This window comes from Xiphias gladius, chromosome 9 (assembly GCF_016859285.1).
Source record: "Xiphias gladius isolate SHS-SW01 ecotype Sanya breed wild chromosome 9, ASM1685928v1, whole genome shotgun sequence".
Classification (NCBI taxonomy): Eukaryota; Metazoa; Chordata; class Actinopteri; order Istiophoriformes; family Xiphiidae; genus Xiphias; species Xiphias gladius.
Genome location: NC_053408.1, coordinates 10,704,790 through 10,722,506, shown reverse-complemented (window position 1 = coordinate 10,722,506; position 17,717 = coordinate 10,704,790). Strand labels below are relative to the sequence as shown.

The window sequence follows — 17,717 nt, the reverse complement described above, 5'->3', positions numbered from 1 at the left end:
ATTTTTTTAAAAACAACATATGTCCCCGTGATTTATGTTAGATACTTGGATACAAGTACAAATATGTAACGATGTTTGTCAGCCTTAGAAGGAGGGTAAACCAGGACCTTGGCATTTACCAGTTTTTGGGTTGTTTTTCATTTTTTTTGTTTTTGCCTTTTATAACAGTCTCATTAAGGAAAACTGCCATATAATGCTGAAATTACTCTCTGTCTCTCTCTCTCTCTCTCTCCCTCACACACACACACAAACACACGCACACACACCCCTCCTTGCCCTGCACCAGCTCGTTTGTCTTCCTCTGCTTATACAATCAAGCTCTCGCTCCCTATCCAGTCCAGTCTCCATGATTAAAAGTAAATACAACACTTTCATTTGTAAGAACTGCACTCACCTGAAACTTTGGGGACATTTTATGATTATTGTATATATTTACTTATTTGTTTTTTTTTTTTTAATTTAATTTTTTTTTTTTTTGGCTGTAATTCGGCGATGAAGATTTTTACTTCGCCCTGCACAATAGTAGAGCATTTTGCCGGTTGATTGGTGAGGGCGTACCATTACTCCAGCTCTCTGGCAGATGGGAGCAGCTCCAGCCGTGCTTTCTGAAAAGGTGAGGATGCTGCTTCGGTGAGGTGGGCAAATAAATGACGGTCTCCTGTTACTTGAGACGATATGTTTGCGGAAAAATTACTAGAAGATTGTAGAGAAAATGTAAGGTACAAGAAATACCATGAGATTAGTCTATTTCCAGGTCAGTTTGGATGAATTTTGACTTCGTGCTAGGTTAGCTGAGTTAGCTAGTTAGCCATAACCAACGTTTGCTGGCACTTTCGGGTTACCTTAATTGACCTGCATATAATTTTTGTCAGTTATGTTTCACAAGCTTTTTTAAGTTATTGTATCATACCATATGTCCTTGATAATAATTGATAGGCATTGCTAAGCATTATACAACGATTTCGTCAAGGTTAAAACCCTTTGACAGTCTTTCCCTAGTTATTTTAACGTTAGCTTAATGCTCCGACCAACAGTCAGAAAGCCGAAGATATTCACGTAGCTACGTTAATAATGATATAAAAACAGAGAAACGCAGCAAATTTTCACATTTCCAAAAGTGGAACCACAGATTTTTTTTTCTTAGAATTAACTACTTAAATTATCCAAATCTATTTTCAAAATCGCCAACGGTTAATTTTTCTGTCAAATTGATTAACTAATCGACTATTCGTTGGAGTACCTATGTGACCCTTAATAAAATAAACAGTACATATATCAGTTTGCATTATTTATTTATCTTTCTCTGATCGGAATTTATCCTGACAGTCTGTGGATGTTTCATCGTTGGGGCTCACACAGATACAACACAGTCCAAGCAACTGGATAAAGTTAAATTACTTTGTGCTAAATTTTAATCCAAGTACAGCACAAAAATCTTAATCCATTAATTTAATGTGGATCTGTTGTTTTACGTGCTTTTCTTTTTGGGGTATTTGATTTTAAAATTTCACGTTTCTCCCTTCCTGCAGTAAAAGTGAGAAACATGATTAGAGATGGAAAGAACACATAGGCTTGAATTATAGACAGATATAGGCAAAGTAAAGTCATAAAGTGAAAGCTTTATGAGTTAAAACGTGAACAAAACATTTACATGCATAAGCTAATTAAAAACACAATTTAACTGTAAATTAACAATTATACTGTCACCTATAGAAATTTAGGAATATGGTTAAATGTTTATGGTTTTGTTTATTTTATTGGTGCTATCTCTGTTCGCTTTGCAGGCACATTGGGTTTGAAATCTCTCCAAATTCTGGTTGGAAAAGCAAGGTGGATAAGAAGGATAAAACAAAAAGGGGTAATACGAATAATGACTTAAATTCATTAGAGCTGGTGATGTAAGAACAGTAAGATTTAGATCATTTAATTATAATTTTTTATTATTGTGATTAGTTGAAATAGTTGAGAAGAAGGAGGCGGAGAAGGAGTAGCAGGACCAGTGCCGGTTGCTGTTAAATAGTAGTTACAAGTAGTATGTTCAAAAATTGCTTATTTGTAGTAAGAATTGCCAACGATTCATTTTCTGTGAAATTGATTAGCTAATTGGTTTTCACCCTTTACATACGTTACATCATAACAGATTTTACTATTTGTTATTATTACCACTTGGTCGAGATAAATGCTAGAAACCTGTCACACTTTGTTCAGAATTCTCCTAACCAATTCAGAGATTTGCTAAAATTAAAGGCAAATTTTGCAGAGGAGGCAAAAAGTAGTCACTGGATTGTGTTTACTTCCAGAGTAAAATCACATAACAGAAGACACTGGAAAACTGGAAAAAACAATTACTTCAACTGAGATGCCCTTGTACAAGAAAGTAGTTCTCCAGTTGCTGCTGTAGTAATACTGGGTAGTCCCCATCTGTGTAAATAATGGTTTTCCAGTCATAGTGTAGTCGTATTGACTTTCTGCAGGTAGACAAAGTAGCTCTCTTTGCTAGAGGCTTGTGTCAAGATCAATTTTATTTTGTACATACTTCATCATCTGTGTGTGGTTGGAGTGGATGGCTCACAAAGTGACCCCAAAATACTGCTGGGGGCTTCATGTCTTAAACACTTGTGACAGTGAAGAAAAATGCTGATTCTAAAGTTTGCTTTCCCTCAGGGCATATCATTACTTTTTTCCATTAAGTTGGCCAAGACATGTATGAAAAGCAGTGATGATGATTTCTGCCTGTGTATTTGAGTTAACGCCAGAGATTTATTCTGCTTGCTATAGTCATTCATATTGCTATTTAGCTTGTTTGCTGGTCTGAATTCCTGACGTAGTTGACTAATTGGCTTCTAGGCACAACTGGAAATCAGTTACTTACTCTAGAAGCAAGACACAAGACCCAGGTCTGCTAGTTATTGTCGCTTTTTGTTCTCTTAATCTGTACTAAATGCAAACACACAGGTATATGATATGTGTTTAAACCCTTGCACAATTTTGTATATGTCAGCTCACATACTGGCACCATTTAATGCACATCATCGTGGACTAATGTGTGTCCGTGGATCAGCACATCAAAGATATTGTGCCCTGACTATGTCTGTATGACATGAAAGGTGTTTTTTGCAATTAAGATATTGACCATGGGGTCATAGTGTACCTGGTTTAAGTCTGGCCAGGGACCTTTGTTGTGTGCCATCCCCTCCTCTCATCTGCCTTTTTTTCCCAAGCCAGCTTTCTAACTGTTTAGTGTGTATGTAGTCAAGAACAAAATACTCACCAGAATACTTTTTAAAAAGTTTTACCGTCGCCTTTCTAGTTAATAGTGGGTAAGCATTTCATGCTCAAAAGATAGATTTTGGGTGGAGCTTCACTTAAACTGCTTTGAAGGAAACCACGACCCTTCACATTCACAGCTTGAAGCCTTCTTAGATAGGCATGTGCAAGGGTGGTTGCTCTTTTAACTTACACTCGTCAAATAGTTATTTTACTGGCACTGTAGGATACAGGAGGCTGTTGGTCTGGGCCTGGAAGACATCTGGAGAAAAGCGCAATGTACCAACTTCAGGCATTCAGTGTGGTGCTGCCAGCAACCTGGGCTATGGAGCTGTTGTAACATTTTGAGACTTAGCAGTTTTGTGCAAAAACGTACAGTAATCCTCTGGAATTTATTTTCTGTTCCACAGATTTTACTCGTTTGTTGACATCAGGCTCTGGCTTGGTGCATATGTGTTTAACAAGAAAGGCTGATATGTTTATAACAAAAATCTGGTAACAAAACTGAAAGGTAATCCTCTAAATTCTTGCACATTTTATTCCTCCGTTTGTCTGTGCCTGTGCTGGGAGAATGAAGCCCTGTTTTCCCATCCAAAGTATGGCAAAGTTGGGGGGTTGTTGTCCCGAAACTTGCCTGCCCAACTGGACCCCTCCGAGTGGTGTCAAATCTGTAATAACTGAGAAAGAATGCTATGATGACCGATAGGAATGATCCACAAAATGTTAAAAATACCATCTAGGCTGTAAATTAAAACAAAACAAACACAAGAAATCAGAACGACCATCCCCTCCTGTCAGCAGAAATCATATGACCCTCTTGGTTCTGACAGGCATGTGCAACCTTGTTCACGTGCTGAAACTGCAGGTTTACCTACAGGGCCACTATTTGTAAAAACTCCAAAGGGTACATTAAAATTTATTAAAAATGCAGACAAAGCTCTAATACCGACTCTACCTCACCCTGCAGGCTCCTTACCAGACTATTTTGTTGATGAGTCACTTATTACTTTGATTCAGGATGACCTAAATTGACCTAAATTTGTGCCATTTATATGTTATTCTGATGGTAACATGCATTATTGAACTATACACACAGGATTATTATGACCAGGCAGGGGGCAGGCAATTAAATTTGCTTTACTCTATTGTTGTGCAGCAACGTGAGGCTTTGCTGATGAGCTGAAAGAGGGAGTGTTCCTAGTTTCATGGCATCCGCTAGACTTGTGTTTGGGTGATGATAGCTATGCTACTGGGTCTCCAAATAGTACATTGCACAACGTGGCCAGATGTGCACTTTTAGAGGGCACATGACTCTTAATGAGACAGTCTGGAATTTTTTTTTTTTTTTTTCTTTACTGAGTGAAAAATGAGGAACATTATTAACTCTTGTGTTAGCAGCAGCTGGTCCTGCTTTCATGAAGGTGTTTTTGGATAAAATGTGGCACTGACTCATTGTCACAGTGCGTCAGTATGCCTTTTATGAAGACAGCGGCAGTGAGAAAAATTTTCAGTTAAAAGATTAATCAACTGTCAAAATTGTTACAGATAAATGTTCAACCCATTGACTAATTAATTAGTTGTTGCAGTTGCAAAACAAATAAAAGAAAACCCCATGTTTCCTTTTTTACGTAATTATGCACCCTCAGCCAGAGGGACTAATTTGTTCTAACAGTGGGGTCACTTTAGGACCAAAACTGCAAGCAGATCAAAAGATAAATTTGTGATCTGAGCCCTGAACACTAACCGAGCTTTTACCATATTTTGCCAAACAGTATGATAACATAACTGACTTCATACAGTGACTCAGAACAACTTTGACCCTGTTCCTACATCACCTGCTTTTGTTTGCCTCGGTCTTCTGTCCCCTGATATATGGAAATCAAATGCATGTAATAACATGAAACAGTGCAGAACAGTACTTGATTGTGGGAATATACACAAGCGATACACAAGCATAAGAAAGCCTTTGAACTCACAACTTTAGGTTAAACAAAGGATTTTCAGGGTTAAGTTTAGCTTGAGTAGGTCTTTTTCAGTAGAGGTTAAAAATGATTTTACCGGGTAAAGATAAGTACAACTGAAAATTCAGGGACGATGTACTTTCTGCACTAATTTCACTCAGAGAGGGTCATTTCATCCTTTGCACGTCCTCTATTGTGTCTGCTGTTTCTGCTAGCTCCGTATAACTACTTAACCAGCCATCCAGTGAGCTACTGCCTCAGAGCATCTCCAGCCCTCATTCTCTAGCTAATTATGGCACACATAACTTTGTTAGCATGTAGCTGGGCAGTATTTAAGACTGATGCTAGTCTTTATTTTTGTCATGTTGTTCCATTAATTTTAATCACAATGCCCCACATATGAATACCATAGTATATGGAAGTAAATACACATTTTAATCTGAGGATGGCAGCTTATGCAGAGTAATGGACTTTTTTGTTATATATTCATGCCACATTCATTAGGGATAAATGGTGGATACATTTGAGGTTAATGTATATTCCACAGGGATATAAAGAATAAATAAAGGGCTAACACTTTTGAGAATGAGAGTGTTTTACCACAATAGCTTATTCAAACCCTGTACACACCAATCAGTCATTAAAACAGGTAATTGGTTTTAATGTTGTGGCTGATCTGTATATTACCACTACTTTCTTTGCCGAGTACTCTGTGTTTAAATATATTATCAATGTAGCTTAGAAAAATTAAATAAAAAGTGAATGAATGAATGGCTAGAATAATGAATTGAATGATGAAATCACTAAAGGATATCAGAAATACTTTAAGAGAGAAAATTTCCCTATTTTGGAACATCTGGACAGACGTTGTAATAACCTAAAAATATCAGGGAAATTCAGTTCACTAAAGCAATTATGGTTAGACATTCCATGGCCATCATTACTCTTCCCTTTGTGTACTATTGCCAAGGGTATGTTTAGACATTTGCTTTAGGGCTAAGCTATTTAAAGAATCAAGGATAAATGTGTTGTTATTGTGGAGAAATGCACACAGACACAGAAAGACAGATTAATAAATAAATCATCTTTTTCATTTTTCTCTCCTCAAATCAGACACTTAAAAATTAAGGAGTGCCTGTTAACTGAACTGTTCTACTCAGTTCTGTGCAGATATTTTGCTTGTCTTTAAATGGTGAACATATTTTACTATAAGGAGTTCTAAATGAATTGTGTGTATTAATGTGGTTACATGTACAAAGGTAAACCATTTCTGCTCCCTCCACAGGTGAGTAACAGGAGGTGTATCTTGCCTCTCGCTGTAGTTTCCATGCCACTACCATGAGTTGGAGTTTCCTGACTCGCCTGCTGGAAGAAATCCACAACCACTCCACATTTGTGGGCAAGATCTGGCTCACCGTCCTCATTGTTTTCCGCATTGTGCTGACAGCTGTAGGAGGAGAGTCCATCTACTACGATGAGCAGAGCAAGTTTGTCTGCAACACAGGTCAGCCCGGCTGTGAGAACGTCTGCTACGACGCTTTCGCTCCACTCTCACACGTGCGCTTTTGGGTCTTCCAAATCATTCTGGTGGCCACACCTTCCCTCATGTACCTGGGCTACGCTGTCAACAAGATTGCTCGGTCAGAGGAGCAGGCAGACAGTGGGGAGGTGAGTGGATATTCACGCAGGAAACCCAAGAAGCATTATATTGCAGCCAGAAAGCAGCATAGGGGTATTGAGGAGGCTGAGGATGACCAAGAGGAAGACCCAATGATCTACGAAAAGGCAGAGGTGGATGGTGATGGTGGTGGAGCAGCAAAAGGAGGTAGTGTTGATGGACAAGTAACGCTCAAAGCACGGCATGATGGGCGCCAGCGTATCAAAGAAGATGGACTAATGCGCATATATGTGCTTCAGCTCTTGGCCCGCTCCTTGCTGGAGGTGGCTTTCTTGTGTGGACAGTACGCCCTGTATGGATTTGCAGTACCTCCCACCTACGTGTGCTCAGACCTGCCCTGCCCTAACAGTGTGGACTGCTTTGTGTCACGACCCACTGAGAAAACAATCTTTCTTATCATCATGTATGCAGTTTCCCTGCTCTGTCTGGCACTCAATATATGGGAGATGCTTCACTTGGGCATAGGTACTATCTGTGAGATTGTACGCTCCCGTCGGGTGCAGCTCCCTGATGATGAGTTGTACGGACCGACACAGGGAAAAGGAGCTCTTAAAGAGGCAGGATTGAGGGCAGAGGATTACAGCAGCTACCCTTATTCTTGGAATGCACCAACAGCCCCACCAGGGTACAACATTGCCATCAAGCCTCTTTTGGTATCTACAAGAAACCCTGACAGACCACTGCCCATCACTGATCTTACTAGTGCCAAGATGGCATGCCGGCAGAACCATGTGAACATTGCACAAGAGGAGCGTCAGCAGTACACCAATAATGATGACAACCTTGGCAAAGCAGGGATGGGAGATGCCCCTAGAAGTGTTCAGAAGGACTTCCGTCCTCAGAACATGCTGGAGGCTGACAGTCAGGCCTACAGCCAGCTTCAGAGCCACAGTAATAACAACAGCAAGCCTCACCGTGAACGTAAACACCGGCAGGCCTACAAACACGCCTCCAGCAAAGCAGATGCAGACAGAGGCAGCAGCAGCAGCACCACTAGTAGCAGCAAATATGGAGTGATAAAAGGTTCTGAGTGGATCTGAAGTGCAGACTCTGACTTTTTATTCTTTAAACAATGCCAAACCTCCTCACACCAAGACAGTATTTACATATGTATGTCCTATATTAAACTGTATTAAAAAATGACAGGACAGCCACTTTACATTATTTTTAATGATATTCATGCAATTAAGGAAGTAAGTGAAAATTAGTGCAAGGAACCACCATATACCAGCCCGCTGATAGTTCTGTCAAATAAAAACAAAACACTTAAATAATTTGTCACACTTCTATAAACCTAGACATCCCTCCCGATAATAAATAGCATATTTAATGCAGATACATTATATGAGTATAAAAATATGTTAATTCTAATAGTTCAAATAGAAAGTTGATCTAAAAGTTGATCTAAAAGTTGATCTCTACTTCTGGGAAAACACAAAATGTTCATGGCCTCGTTTTAATAAGTATCGGGTTCTGTTTTACAGTTTTACTTCAGTTTCAGTATTCAGAAATACAACTCAAAATAACATTTTTCTTTTAATAATTTATTAAATGGCTTTTGCTGGAGGATGTTAATGCTGTCTTTGATTCAGTGTGGACATGTGGAGTCTTCCATGCTGTAACCTAAGGTGCCTTATTTAAACAGTCAAAGAGCTGCTTCTTACTGACTCTGCATCACTTTATTTTCAACAGTTGAATAGTTAATTGTTTCCATGTCTCAATGGACTGAAAACAGAAGCTAAGCTGTCTGGGTGACTAGTTGTGTTACCATCCATAAAACTTTGAACAGGATTGTTTTTTCTGAATATGAAAAATTCTGTTTTTATTTTGACCAAACCAGGTTTGATGGTGATTGTTTTCCCAGCCATGAAGAAAAAATGAGAGAGTATGTTTTCAGTTGGTAATTTTACAGTGTTTCTGTGTTATTTTTTGGAGAGAGAAAAGAAGTTTTCTTTAGTGCTCTGATAGATTTTGAAATGTATCACTCAGTGGATGTTTGGCAAAGTTTAATGACCTAATTCTGTTGTCAGTGTGTTATTGTCAACCTGTTACAATTTTGTTTTGTTACAAATGTGTTTTTTGTTTTAAGTTATTGCTATCAGGGTTTTCCTCAACCATTAGTGAATTAGTTTGTGCATCTGGCCTATTGATTTTTGTTCTAGACCTGGTATGAAGAATTCCTTGTTATGGATGTATAGTTTTATTTTCAGATTTTCAAATTGAAATGCCATTAAGGTAAGCCCATGGCACTCTGCCAGTGTCTCATTTTGTTGAAAAAATATTTTTATGAAGTGCATGTTCTGAATAAATAATTTGTATTTGTCTTGCTGTCTCTGTCTTACATTTTGCAATTTGGTGTTATGCCAGATTGTAAAACATAGCATTAATTTAGCTCTGCATCATGCTATGGCTGACTAATTATGAATATAGTTAATATATTTATGTGAAAATATGGATCACAGTTTATGAAGGCAAGTAGGAAGATTCAAGATGCCAGTGCACTTTCTCCACTGGGATAACTGTATTTACAGACACACCGCCCTCTGCTGGGCAGGGAGGGGAAAAGTATACATGTACTCTCTCTTTACTATTTAGCGAGGCTCAGCTGACAAATCATGTTTTCAGTCGAAGAGTTTTTAAATTATCCCACTTGGTTTGGGTATTTTTGGTTAATGTCATACTATAATTCTTAACCCCTGTTGGAGAAGCAAACGAATATACGTATAAAGCCTAAATGATTGTATGTAAATAAAAGCCACATTTTTTTATTTTAGAATTTTTTTCAATTATTCACAGAATTTAGGGGGAAAAAAAGATTCACATTAGCTCTAAAAAGCAACGAAGTAGCAAAGCTGTTTAGTGACCTGAGTTGCCTTCGTGTTGCGTTTAGGGTACTGTCACATCCGCGTGAAATGGACTTCAAGAAAGAAGTACGTTGAAGCTCGTGACGATGACTTGTGCAAGAAGCTGACTGATAATTCGACTTAATGTTCATTTTGTTTCACTTTATTGCTCAATCACAAAACATTACTGTTTGAATGGCTAATACAAAAATCAGATATGGGCAGCCGTTCAGAGGTTTGATGTCAATAGCACGTTTCAATAGGCTTTTTTTCCGGATGTGACGCCCCCTTTGCGTTTGACGTCTCCGCCAATGTTTTTAAAAAAGCGGCGGTTGCTCCTCCACCTTTTGGTTAATCAGTAGCTACTATTTCTTTACCGGAGCTCTCCAGCATAGTAACACAACGTTAGTCTTTCTTTGTTTTAGTTTTTTTCCCCCGACGAAGTGAAACACGGTTTGCCATACGATTAATCCTCATTACAAACTAGCTAAACGTTATTTTGTTGGCCAGGCGTTGTCCATTTTGAAGAAAGCTAAGCTAGCAAAAGTCAGCTAACGCGAGCTAACCACAGCTAAGTTTGTTAGCTAAATAGCAAGGTGGCTAAGTTGATGTTAATGCTTGTACTGTTGTTGTTTGGTAGTAAACTAACGGCGCATGCTTTTTCTGCAGAACTTTTACATGGCAAGTTTTAAAATTGTTGCAGTGTTTCGAGCTAACTATTAACTCAATCTTATCTGGGGACATTTAAATGTTTATCATGGGCTTATATACTATTGTTTAACGTTGATGACCTCGTATTAAGTAACTCTAAGAATATGGGACCAAGCAAAGTAGTTAGAAATTATCAGTAGAGCTGCCGTTTATATAAGGGCTATCAGGCTCTTAAATTAAAACTAAGATAAGGATATCTTATCTTAGTTTTAATTTACTCCTTGTCAAATGTTTATAGAGACTTTTAACATTTCATTAATACCTGTGTTTTGTTCTCTCTTTTAAGTAGGATCCTGGTGTTTTACAGTAAAGTTGTGAGCTCCTTTACTGCCCCAGGATCATGCACAAGCAGCAGTATGCAGAGGAGCGAGACCTTCTGGGTAAACTGTGTCCTGGGGAGAAGCAGCTGGAGGGGAAGACCTTCTACCTGGACAATGTGAAGAAACGCTCAACCGCCCTGCTTTTGGAGGCCATATCTCTTCTAGGAGGGGTAAGCTTGTGGGAAGATGGTATGCCTGTGGACCCTATGATTTTTACAGATGCTGTGAACATTGGGTGTTGTTTATGTACAAGGTTTGCTATGAGGATTTGATCCAGGGAGTGGAATTTTAAATATTAAATATGATAAGATTTGGCTGCACCAACATTTGTCTGCCTTGCTTTGTCAAACGAAAATTCAGTCAGAGGAAAATTAAACATTTTTGCCAGATCAGTGCCAGGAAAAATGGTAGTTTGGCCCTGTTTTTATAGTGATGAAGTAGCTAAAACCACTACTAACGGTGCTCCACATTCTTAAAAAATAATCTATTTTTCTTAAAAAAACATGTATGAAACATAAAATTTGACAATTTTGTATAGCTTATAGTACTTTTGATTGTTTGCTAGAGTAAGGCACTGCACAACAGCTTTGTTGTCTCTTTAATTTATCAAAACTCATGAACCAAAATACATACATGTTGTTTAGTATTAATTACGTCATCTGTGGATTGTGATCATTTCCGAGACAATGCATATTTGGAATATTAGCCAAACTTACAGCATCTTGGTTTTTTGAAAGATGTCTCTCTCGGCAGAAACAGATGAGTAGATTTTTTTTATTTATTTTTTTTACCCCCCCCGCTGAAGAGGATCGAGAGTTTCCTGCACAAGGATGTGAACTTTGTTGTGACTGGAGGCCAAGAGAGTCTGAAGGAGGAGAGGTGTGCGGTTACCAAAGGAGGGGCAAAGGGAACAAATGAAGAAGACCGACATCCAGTTAAGCGGCAGGAGAGTGTCCTCAGCAGTGAAAAACAGCGACCAGGAACTCCTAGACCAATGGTACTGAACATCAGTCACACATGTATCTAAAACCTTGTTACAGCCACTGCTCAAGTTTACAAGGGTGTTGGTACTCAAGAAATATTATTAAAGGTAATATAAACTAGAAATTGGAAAAAAAAAATCATTGAACTCTTAAATGCTGATTCCCTTAAATTGATTAATTTCATCTGTAATTCCTTTCCTAATTAATATATTTTGGCCTCATACAAATCAGCTGGAACTGTTTCAGTACATGAATTTGTGTGGGTCAAAAAATACTTAAGAAATATATTTCTATATTTTATATTTACTGTATACATTTCTTGCTGTAGAATTAAAATGTTGCTAATTAGATGCTGCCCCGATACAAACAAATATCTTATTTTGAATAGTTTTAAAATTTATAAATGTTTATATGAGAAATTATGAAAATTCTTCATTCAAAAACAAATACTGTTTAAAAATTCCAACTTTTTATTCATCTCTTTTTCATCACCAACACATTTGGGCAGTATCACATTGGATGTTTTATATGAAATATAAGCTAAAGTGGAATATATTGTATATCTGTGCTGTATTTGTCTACAGGCTTGTGGCAGCCGGGGGAAGGCTCTGCTTGAAAAAGCCATTCGCAACAATGTAAGTCAATACAGCCAGAAAATGATTTATCTTGTGGATCTATGGGTTTTAAAGTTTTATTTGTGGATATTGGTTATATTATACTGAAGAGTAATGCAGTTTGTTATCTTGACTTGATTCTGATGGATCTTTGTCGTAGGAACGACTGCAGGGGAGCAGTGTTTTGGCCAATGCCCGGTCGTGGGGAGTGAAGATTTTGTATGTGGATGGTATCCTTTGTCTAACTTGAGTGGTAAGAACAGAGGAATTCGATATCAAAAGGATTAAATGATTTGATGCAAACTCTTACAGTGTCTGCCTTGGATGTGTTCACATCTGTAGTGCTGTGAAGCTCTTCTCACAGCAGATGGCACCATATGAGTGATTATTGTTTGTTCTTACTGATTGTACTTGTATCAGTGTCTCTCAGATACAAGTTGAAGAAGTCTGCTGTGAACCAGCATAGAAATGTCACATTCTTTTTTGAAAATTTTGTATTGTTCCTTAATGTGGTATCAGATGTGCTTTTATATCTGAAACAACTGACTCGAGAGAGCTTCAGCATGAAACACAAGAGGCAAGAGGTAAGGTTTCACCTCACCAAACATCCAAATAATGCAGTTTTTATTTTAAAAAAATAATAAAAAATTAAGCAATTAAAAATCTTTTATGAATGAATTGGTAAAAAGCAAAATAAAAACAATTCTGAAAAGGCATTATTAGGTTCAGGAAAGATAGGAGATAAAAACAATTAAAATGTAATGAACTTTGTTGGGTTTAATGAAGAAATAATGTAAGAACTATTGAAATTGCTGTAATATAATGTACATCGACATTTGCTCTTTACTATTAATGAGGCTTACTTTAAACTTTCCTTTTTTGATGCAGAGGACATACACCAAACAACAAGGTTCTCATGTTGTCAAAGGTTGGTTTATATTTTTGTGATGCTAATGTTTTTATTTCCCAAAAATACTGTATTTCTGTTGCTGTAAGTGTTTGGTGTAATGTTATTGCGTTTTCTCTGCCTTTTTATACTTCTGGTCCCCAGCTTCTGCTCTAAGGTCTCCATATCTTAAAATTGAAGACTTGAGCAGGTGAGTTTCATCCCCCATTCAGAGCAGTTTATGTTTTATTTATTTATTTTTTCTCTCTCTAGCACAGGAGGGGGATTTGAATCCCAGTGTAACAGTACACTTACCGAAGAAAAATCCCTCAAAATTTTCTTTGACCTCCCCTTCCAATACAAAGACAACCCGATCCTCTTCTATAATCTTCTGTTTTTGATCCCAGTCAATCAAGACTGACATGCTAGAATTCAGCAAGGCAGAGAGCAGTTACATTTTAGGCTGGCCTGGGTTCATGTAATGGTTGCTCCATATCAGATTAGATTCTTTTTCTCAGTTGAGGCATAATGACAGTGAAATAACAATTGGCGGCAGTGACCTGTCTCTGTGTTTCTGCCCCTCCTACCCCACTGGGTGCAAGTTGTGGAGGTTTGCATTTCAGCCCAGATGATTTTCTTAATTGATCCTGTTAAGGAGTCCCATTGTTTAATGTGGCAAGCCCCCCCCCCCAGTGATGTCGCTCCACGGGAGCCCAGCGCTCAAGCGGATACGATTTCTGTTTGATGAGGCTTTGCAAGCTCCTGCAGGGGATCTCTCTGTGCTAACAGGCCTTTTCATTTGCCCTCTCATTTCAGTTAATTGAAGTGCTCTGGCTAATGTATCGGCCATTGCAATGAGAAACTGAAGCTGTGTTGAAACAGTTTAATATTAGCATAGCAGGGGTCGATCTCAGATATGTAATCTCATACCGAGTTTTGCGAAGTAGTCTGAAATATTTTCAGTGTGAGAATATGATAATTGTTATAATTAGTCATAATATTATTCTATCTGCATTCGGCTGCAGTGTCCTTGCTTTGTATTTTGTTTTTTCATGTATAACTTTTGTGATGCTAAAACGTTATTTAATTTATATTTTGTGTAATAAATTCTTTCGATTTGTTATCTAACCAGGAAATACAAGCCCCTGCATATACAGTCTATGACCTTCCCGTCTCTGTGCTACTTGGGCCAATTTAGCCCCTTTGAATCTCCACCTCCTCAGTTTGAAAACCAGACAGAGCACGGAGAAAATAAAACAAGGTTTGTTCACCTGTTCTTGGGTCTCTATTTTGAATGATGGACCATTGTATTGCTAACAAACAATTCAAGTTTATATACTCACTTGTCTTTTGATTGTAAAAAATATGAAACAGGACAAAAACTGAAATACATTCAGAAAGTTTGCCTAATGAAGTAAAAAAGTGTGATAAAGAATTTATCGTAATTGTTGTTTATTCTTTGTTGATTAGGGAAAATAAAAAAGTTGAAAGCAGCATTCAGGACAAATCCCAAACCCCAGTCAACTGTAACCCCTCACCATGGCGTCCACGCAAAAAGGACGCGTCATACTGTGAATGCTGTCATCTGCCCTTTACTAATCTGGAAGAGGTGGAAATCTTTTGAAAAATTTTTGTCGGTACTTGACATATTTTCTTGCCTTCATTGTACACATCTGGGACATAGTTTTTGATGGGGTCTTTGTTGGTCCTTGCAGCACTTACAGTCTGATCAGCACCGCATGTTTGTGCTGGATCCCTCCAACTACAGTGTGGTGGATCAACTTGTGGCTGAAATGCTTCCAGGATTCAACCCCAATCCATCTCAAGAATCAGAAGAAACCTTGAACAGGTGAGTTTGATCATTACCTAGAAATGTCCAAATGAATGAATGATAATTCTTGCAGTTTGCTTTTTCACTGGAACACAATGGTTTTTCCGTGTTTAAATTGAGGATTTTTAAGATTTTTGATATCCTCCTCCTAGACCACCAACTCCTTTGCCAATCCAGGACATCTGTGAACTGGAGCCTCTCACTGATGTCGAAACGGAGCGTGCTGTTCAGGCCCTGCACAGACAGAGTTCATCATTCAATACTCACATCTCCAGCCCTGCTAGGGGTCCTTTTTCCATTCGCCCCGCCAGCCCATCACCAGGAGTTCAGTTTCCCATCCCAAGTCCAGCCACATTATCTGCTGACATCCTGTCTTTCACTCCTACAGAGTGCCAGTTCCCTGATATCCAGCCTCATGCTGCAAGCCCAGCCATGCCTGAATTGGATCTTGAACCACAAGCCCATGCCTCAGCCAGCCAACAGCCACCCCCCTGCTACGAGACCCAGTGTCCATCCCCTGACCCTTACTCCCTGCCCCCAGTCCTCAGCCCAAAAGTTCCTTATTCCTCCTACATTGTGGAGCCACACAGCCCGTATTCAGAGCCTCCTATCCTTAGTCCTCAACAATACACTGCAGAGGAAGCTGTGGAAGAAGTCATTTGTGAAATGGACACTGCAGAGAGTCTGTCTGAGTCTGTCTCAGCTGTCACAGTTCCTGTCTCCATCCCACGTCTTCCCTCTGTGACTGTGACAAATGCAGACGAAGTGAAGAGATCAAACCATGAGGGTCTTTTAATATTCAGTGGGATCATATGTTCCAGCAGTGGTTTGGAGTGTGACAAACTGGCTTCACGTAGATCCCGATCCCTGCCTCGACAGTCAGCTATGGCGCCAAACCTCAAAAAACGCTGTCGATCAGCCAGCCCTGAACACAGCTGCAGCAAAAGGAGGAGGATTACAGTGAAATTTGGCTACAACTTTAAATGGACCGAACAAGGACATAAATCAACAAAATCAAAAAGTGAATTTATGGCAAAGTCTGAGAGCTGTTTATTATTAGACAAGACCTCTTGTCAGATAATACAGTGCTGCCCTCACCAAACGGTCTCTTCAAAATGCACTATGGAAACACTTGATTCAAAACAGGCTTTTACCACATTTTGTGTTCCCACTCTACAGAATTTCACTTTGGCACCAATTCAAACGGACATTTTGGGTCATAGTAGAACATCTGTAGCCACTCCGTCAAAAGCAAAGACTCGTGATAGTCCACTTCAGTTCCCCAAGGATAAATCTCTCAGTGCGTTTTCCAGCCAAGACTCTCATCGTTCATCATCCCACTCTACCTCAGTGTGCATCGAGTCAGCCCTCATCCCAGACTTAGCCGCGCTGTCTCCTTCATCATCGGACTCTGACTGGGACTGTGACCTGCTGTCACGGCTGGGCCCGACCTCGGCTACACTTCTGTCGCCCACTGAGCAGAGCTGTGAGCTTGACAAGGAACTCCTCCACAGGCCATGCACCTGGATGCAGGACACCAGCTATGAGTCACGTCTGCACACTGCCCTTGAGACGTCCACCCCAGCAACCTCACTATGTGGGGAGGAAATAGACCCCTCAGTGTTTTCCAGGACTGTGGTACAGATTGTTGAGGTTCAGCACTGACGATTATTTTCTTGATAATTTAAAAAAAAACAAAACTGGAAGACACATAAGGCACCCGGAGTAGTAAGTCTTTGACTTTACAGCTGCATATCCCATCTCAAGAAACAATGGCCAGCAATTGAGCTCTTCAAAATAAGTCACTGAAGTGTGTACACTGAATAAATATTTAAAATTTAGTGCAAATTAACATGTATAACTCAGCTGTTTTGAGACACGCATATTCGTAGTCTTTGTTGTAGTAGATGCATAGTTGATGCTGGACATCCCATGAATTTAAACAGCAACCATTATCATTTTTACTCTCAATTCCTAATTCTCCTTGTGTGCAGAACCCCAGCACTATTCTGTACATTGTGCTGACTGCACTCTTTCAGCAGCTATATCCGGGAACCTATGGTTTTACTGAGTATTTAATGAGGCTTTTCTGAAAAGGACATTACTCAATTACTGTAAGTGCTGCGCCTGGATTAGATCCCGATTGCACTGGCGTTGATGGTCAAACAGGCGAGGCGTTAGTAGAGTGGAAAACTCGCACAACCTGGGAGACAAACTGTCTGATTAATGTCAAACAGCTTTTCCTGCCTTTTGAAGGTGGGCCAAAGGACTGTCATAGTCAAGGGGAGACGAGTGCTTCGCAGTAGTGCCCTGCAGCTAGAGGGAGGTTTATTATCTTCACTTGTCAGTTTTGAAATGTAAGGTCACTTACCATTAAAAACTCACCGTTGCTCATCATAGCGGACAAAACTCAAAACCTCAGGTTGCACAGAAATCAAACCCTCTTCTGAATGTATAATGTGGACATTTAAAATACAGATGCAAAACGGAACAAGTAAAGAGAAACAACACATGATTTCAGTATGTGGAAGACAGGCAGTTCTCTAAGGAAAATGTGAAGTAAAGTCTTGTAAAGTGTTTTTAAATAAATGTTTTTAACCCTAAATATTTCCCGCTACATGCT

The 17,717-nt window shown here is 39.1% G+C and overlaps 2 protein-coding genes across 7 annotated transcripts; both read left to right on the top strand.

Annotated features, from left to right (window-relative positions):
* Positions 1-283: 283 nt before the first annotated feature.
* LOC120793924 (gap junction gamma-1 protein-like) lies at positions 284-8,299 on the top strand. Of its 3 annotated transcripts, none has more exons than XM_040134374.1 (3): positions 284-356; positions 499-613; positions 6,514-8,299. In XM_040134374.1, the coding sequence occupies exon 3, from the start codon at positions 6,567-6,569 to the stop codon at positions 7,944-7,946; it is 1,380 nt and encodes a 459-aa protein (XP_039990308.1). In that variant the 5' UTR covers positions 284-356; positions 499-613; positions 6,514-6,566; the 3' UTR covers positions 7,947-8,299. The 3 variants fall into 3 exon arrangements, with proteins under 3 accessions (XP_039990308.1, XP_039990311.1, XP_039990309.1); XM_040134375.1 differs by lacking the exons at positions 284-356; positions 499-613 and adding exons at positions 618-635; positions 1,785-1,858; XM_040134377.1 differs by lacking the exon at positions 284-356 and having other exon boundaries at positions 559-613; positions 6,676-8,299.
* A 1,724-nt stretch (positions 8,300-10,023) lies between these two features.
* Positions 10,024-17,699, top strand: dbf4b (DBF4 zinc finger B). 4 transcript variants are annotated; one of them, XM_040136045.1, is made up of 12 exons: positions 10,024-10,153; positions 10,747-10,950; positions 11,586-11,777; positions 12,348-12,398; positions 12,538-12,607; positions 12,897-12,961; positions 13,266-13,305; positions 13,429-13,474; positions 14,396-14,524; positions 14,734-14,872; positions 14,979-15,112; positions 15,247-17,699. In XM_040136045.1, exons 2-12 carry the CDS (start codon positions 10,801-10,803, stop codon positions 16,757-16,759), a joined length of 2,529 nt encoding a protein of 842 aa, XP_039991979.1. In that variant the 5' UTR covers positions 10,024-10,153; positions 10,747-10,800; the 3' UTR covers positions 16,760-17,699. The 4 variants fall into 4 exon arrangements, with proteins under 4 accessions (XP_039991979.1, XP_039991980.1, XP_039991981.1 ...); XM_040136046.1 differs by having other exon boundaries at positions 10,025-10,153; positions 10,750-10,950; XM_040136047.1 differs by having other exon boundaries at positions 10,050-10,202; positions 10,750-10,950.
* The last annotated feature ends 18 nt before the right edge of the window (positions 17,700-17,717 follow it).

Excerpts from the sequence above, each read along its gene's own strand:
- dbf4b (XM_040136045.1), top strand. The coding sequence starts at position 10,801 with ATGCACAAGCAGCAGTATGCAGAGGAGCGAGACCTTCTGGGTAAACTG. Across the intron at positions 13,306-13,428 it reads AGGTTCTCATGTTGTCAAAG|CTTCTGCTCTAAGGTCTCCA; the intron begins GTTGGTTTATAT and ends TCTGGTCCCCAG. Across the intron at positions 13,475-14,395 it reads AAAATTGAAGACTTGAGCAG|GAAATACAAGCCCCTGCATA; the intron begins GTGAGTTTCATC and ends TTATCTAACCAG.
- LOC120793924 (XM_040134374.1), top strand. The coding sequence starts at position 6,567 with ATGAGTTGGAGTTTCCTGACTCGCCTGCTGGAAGAAATCCACAACCAC.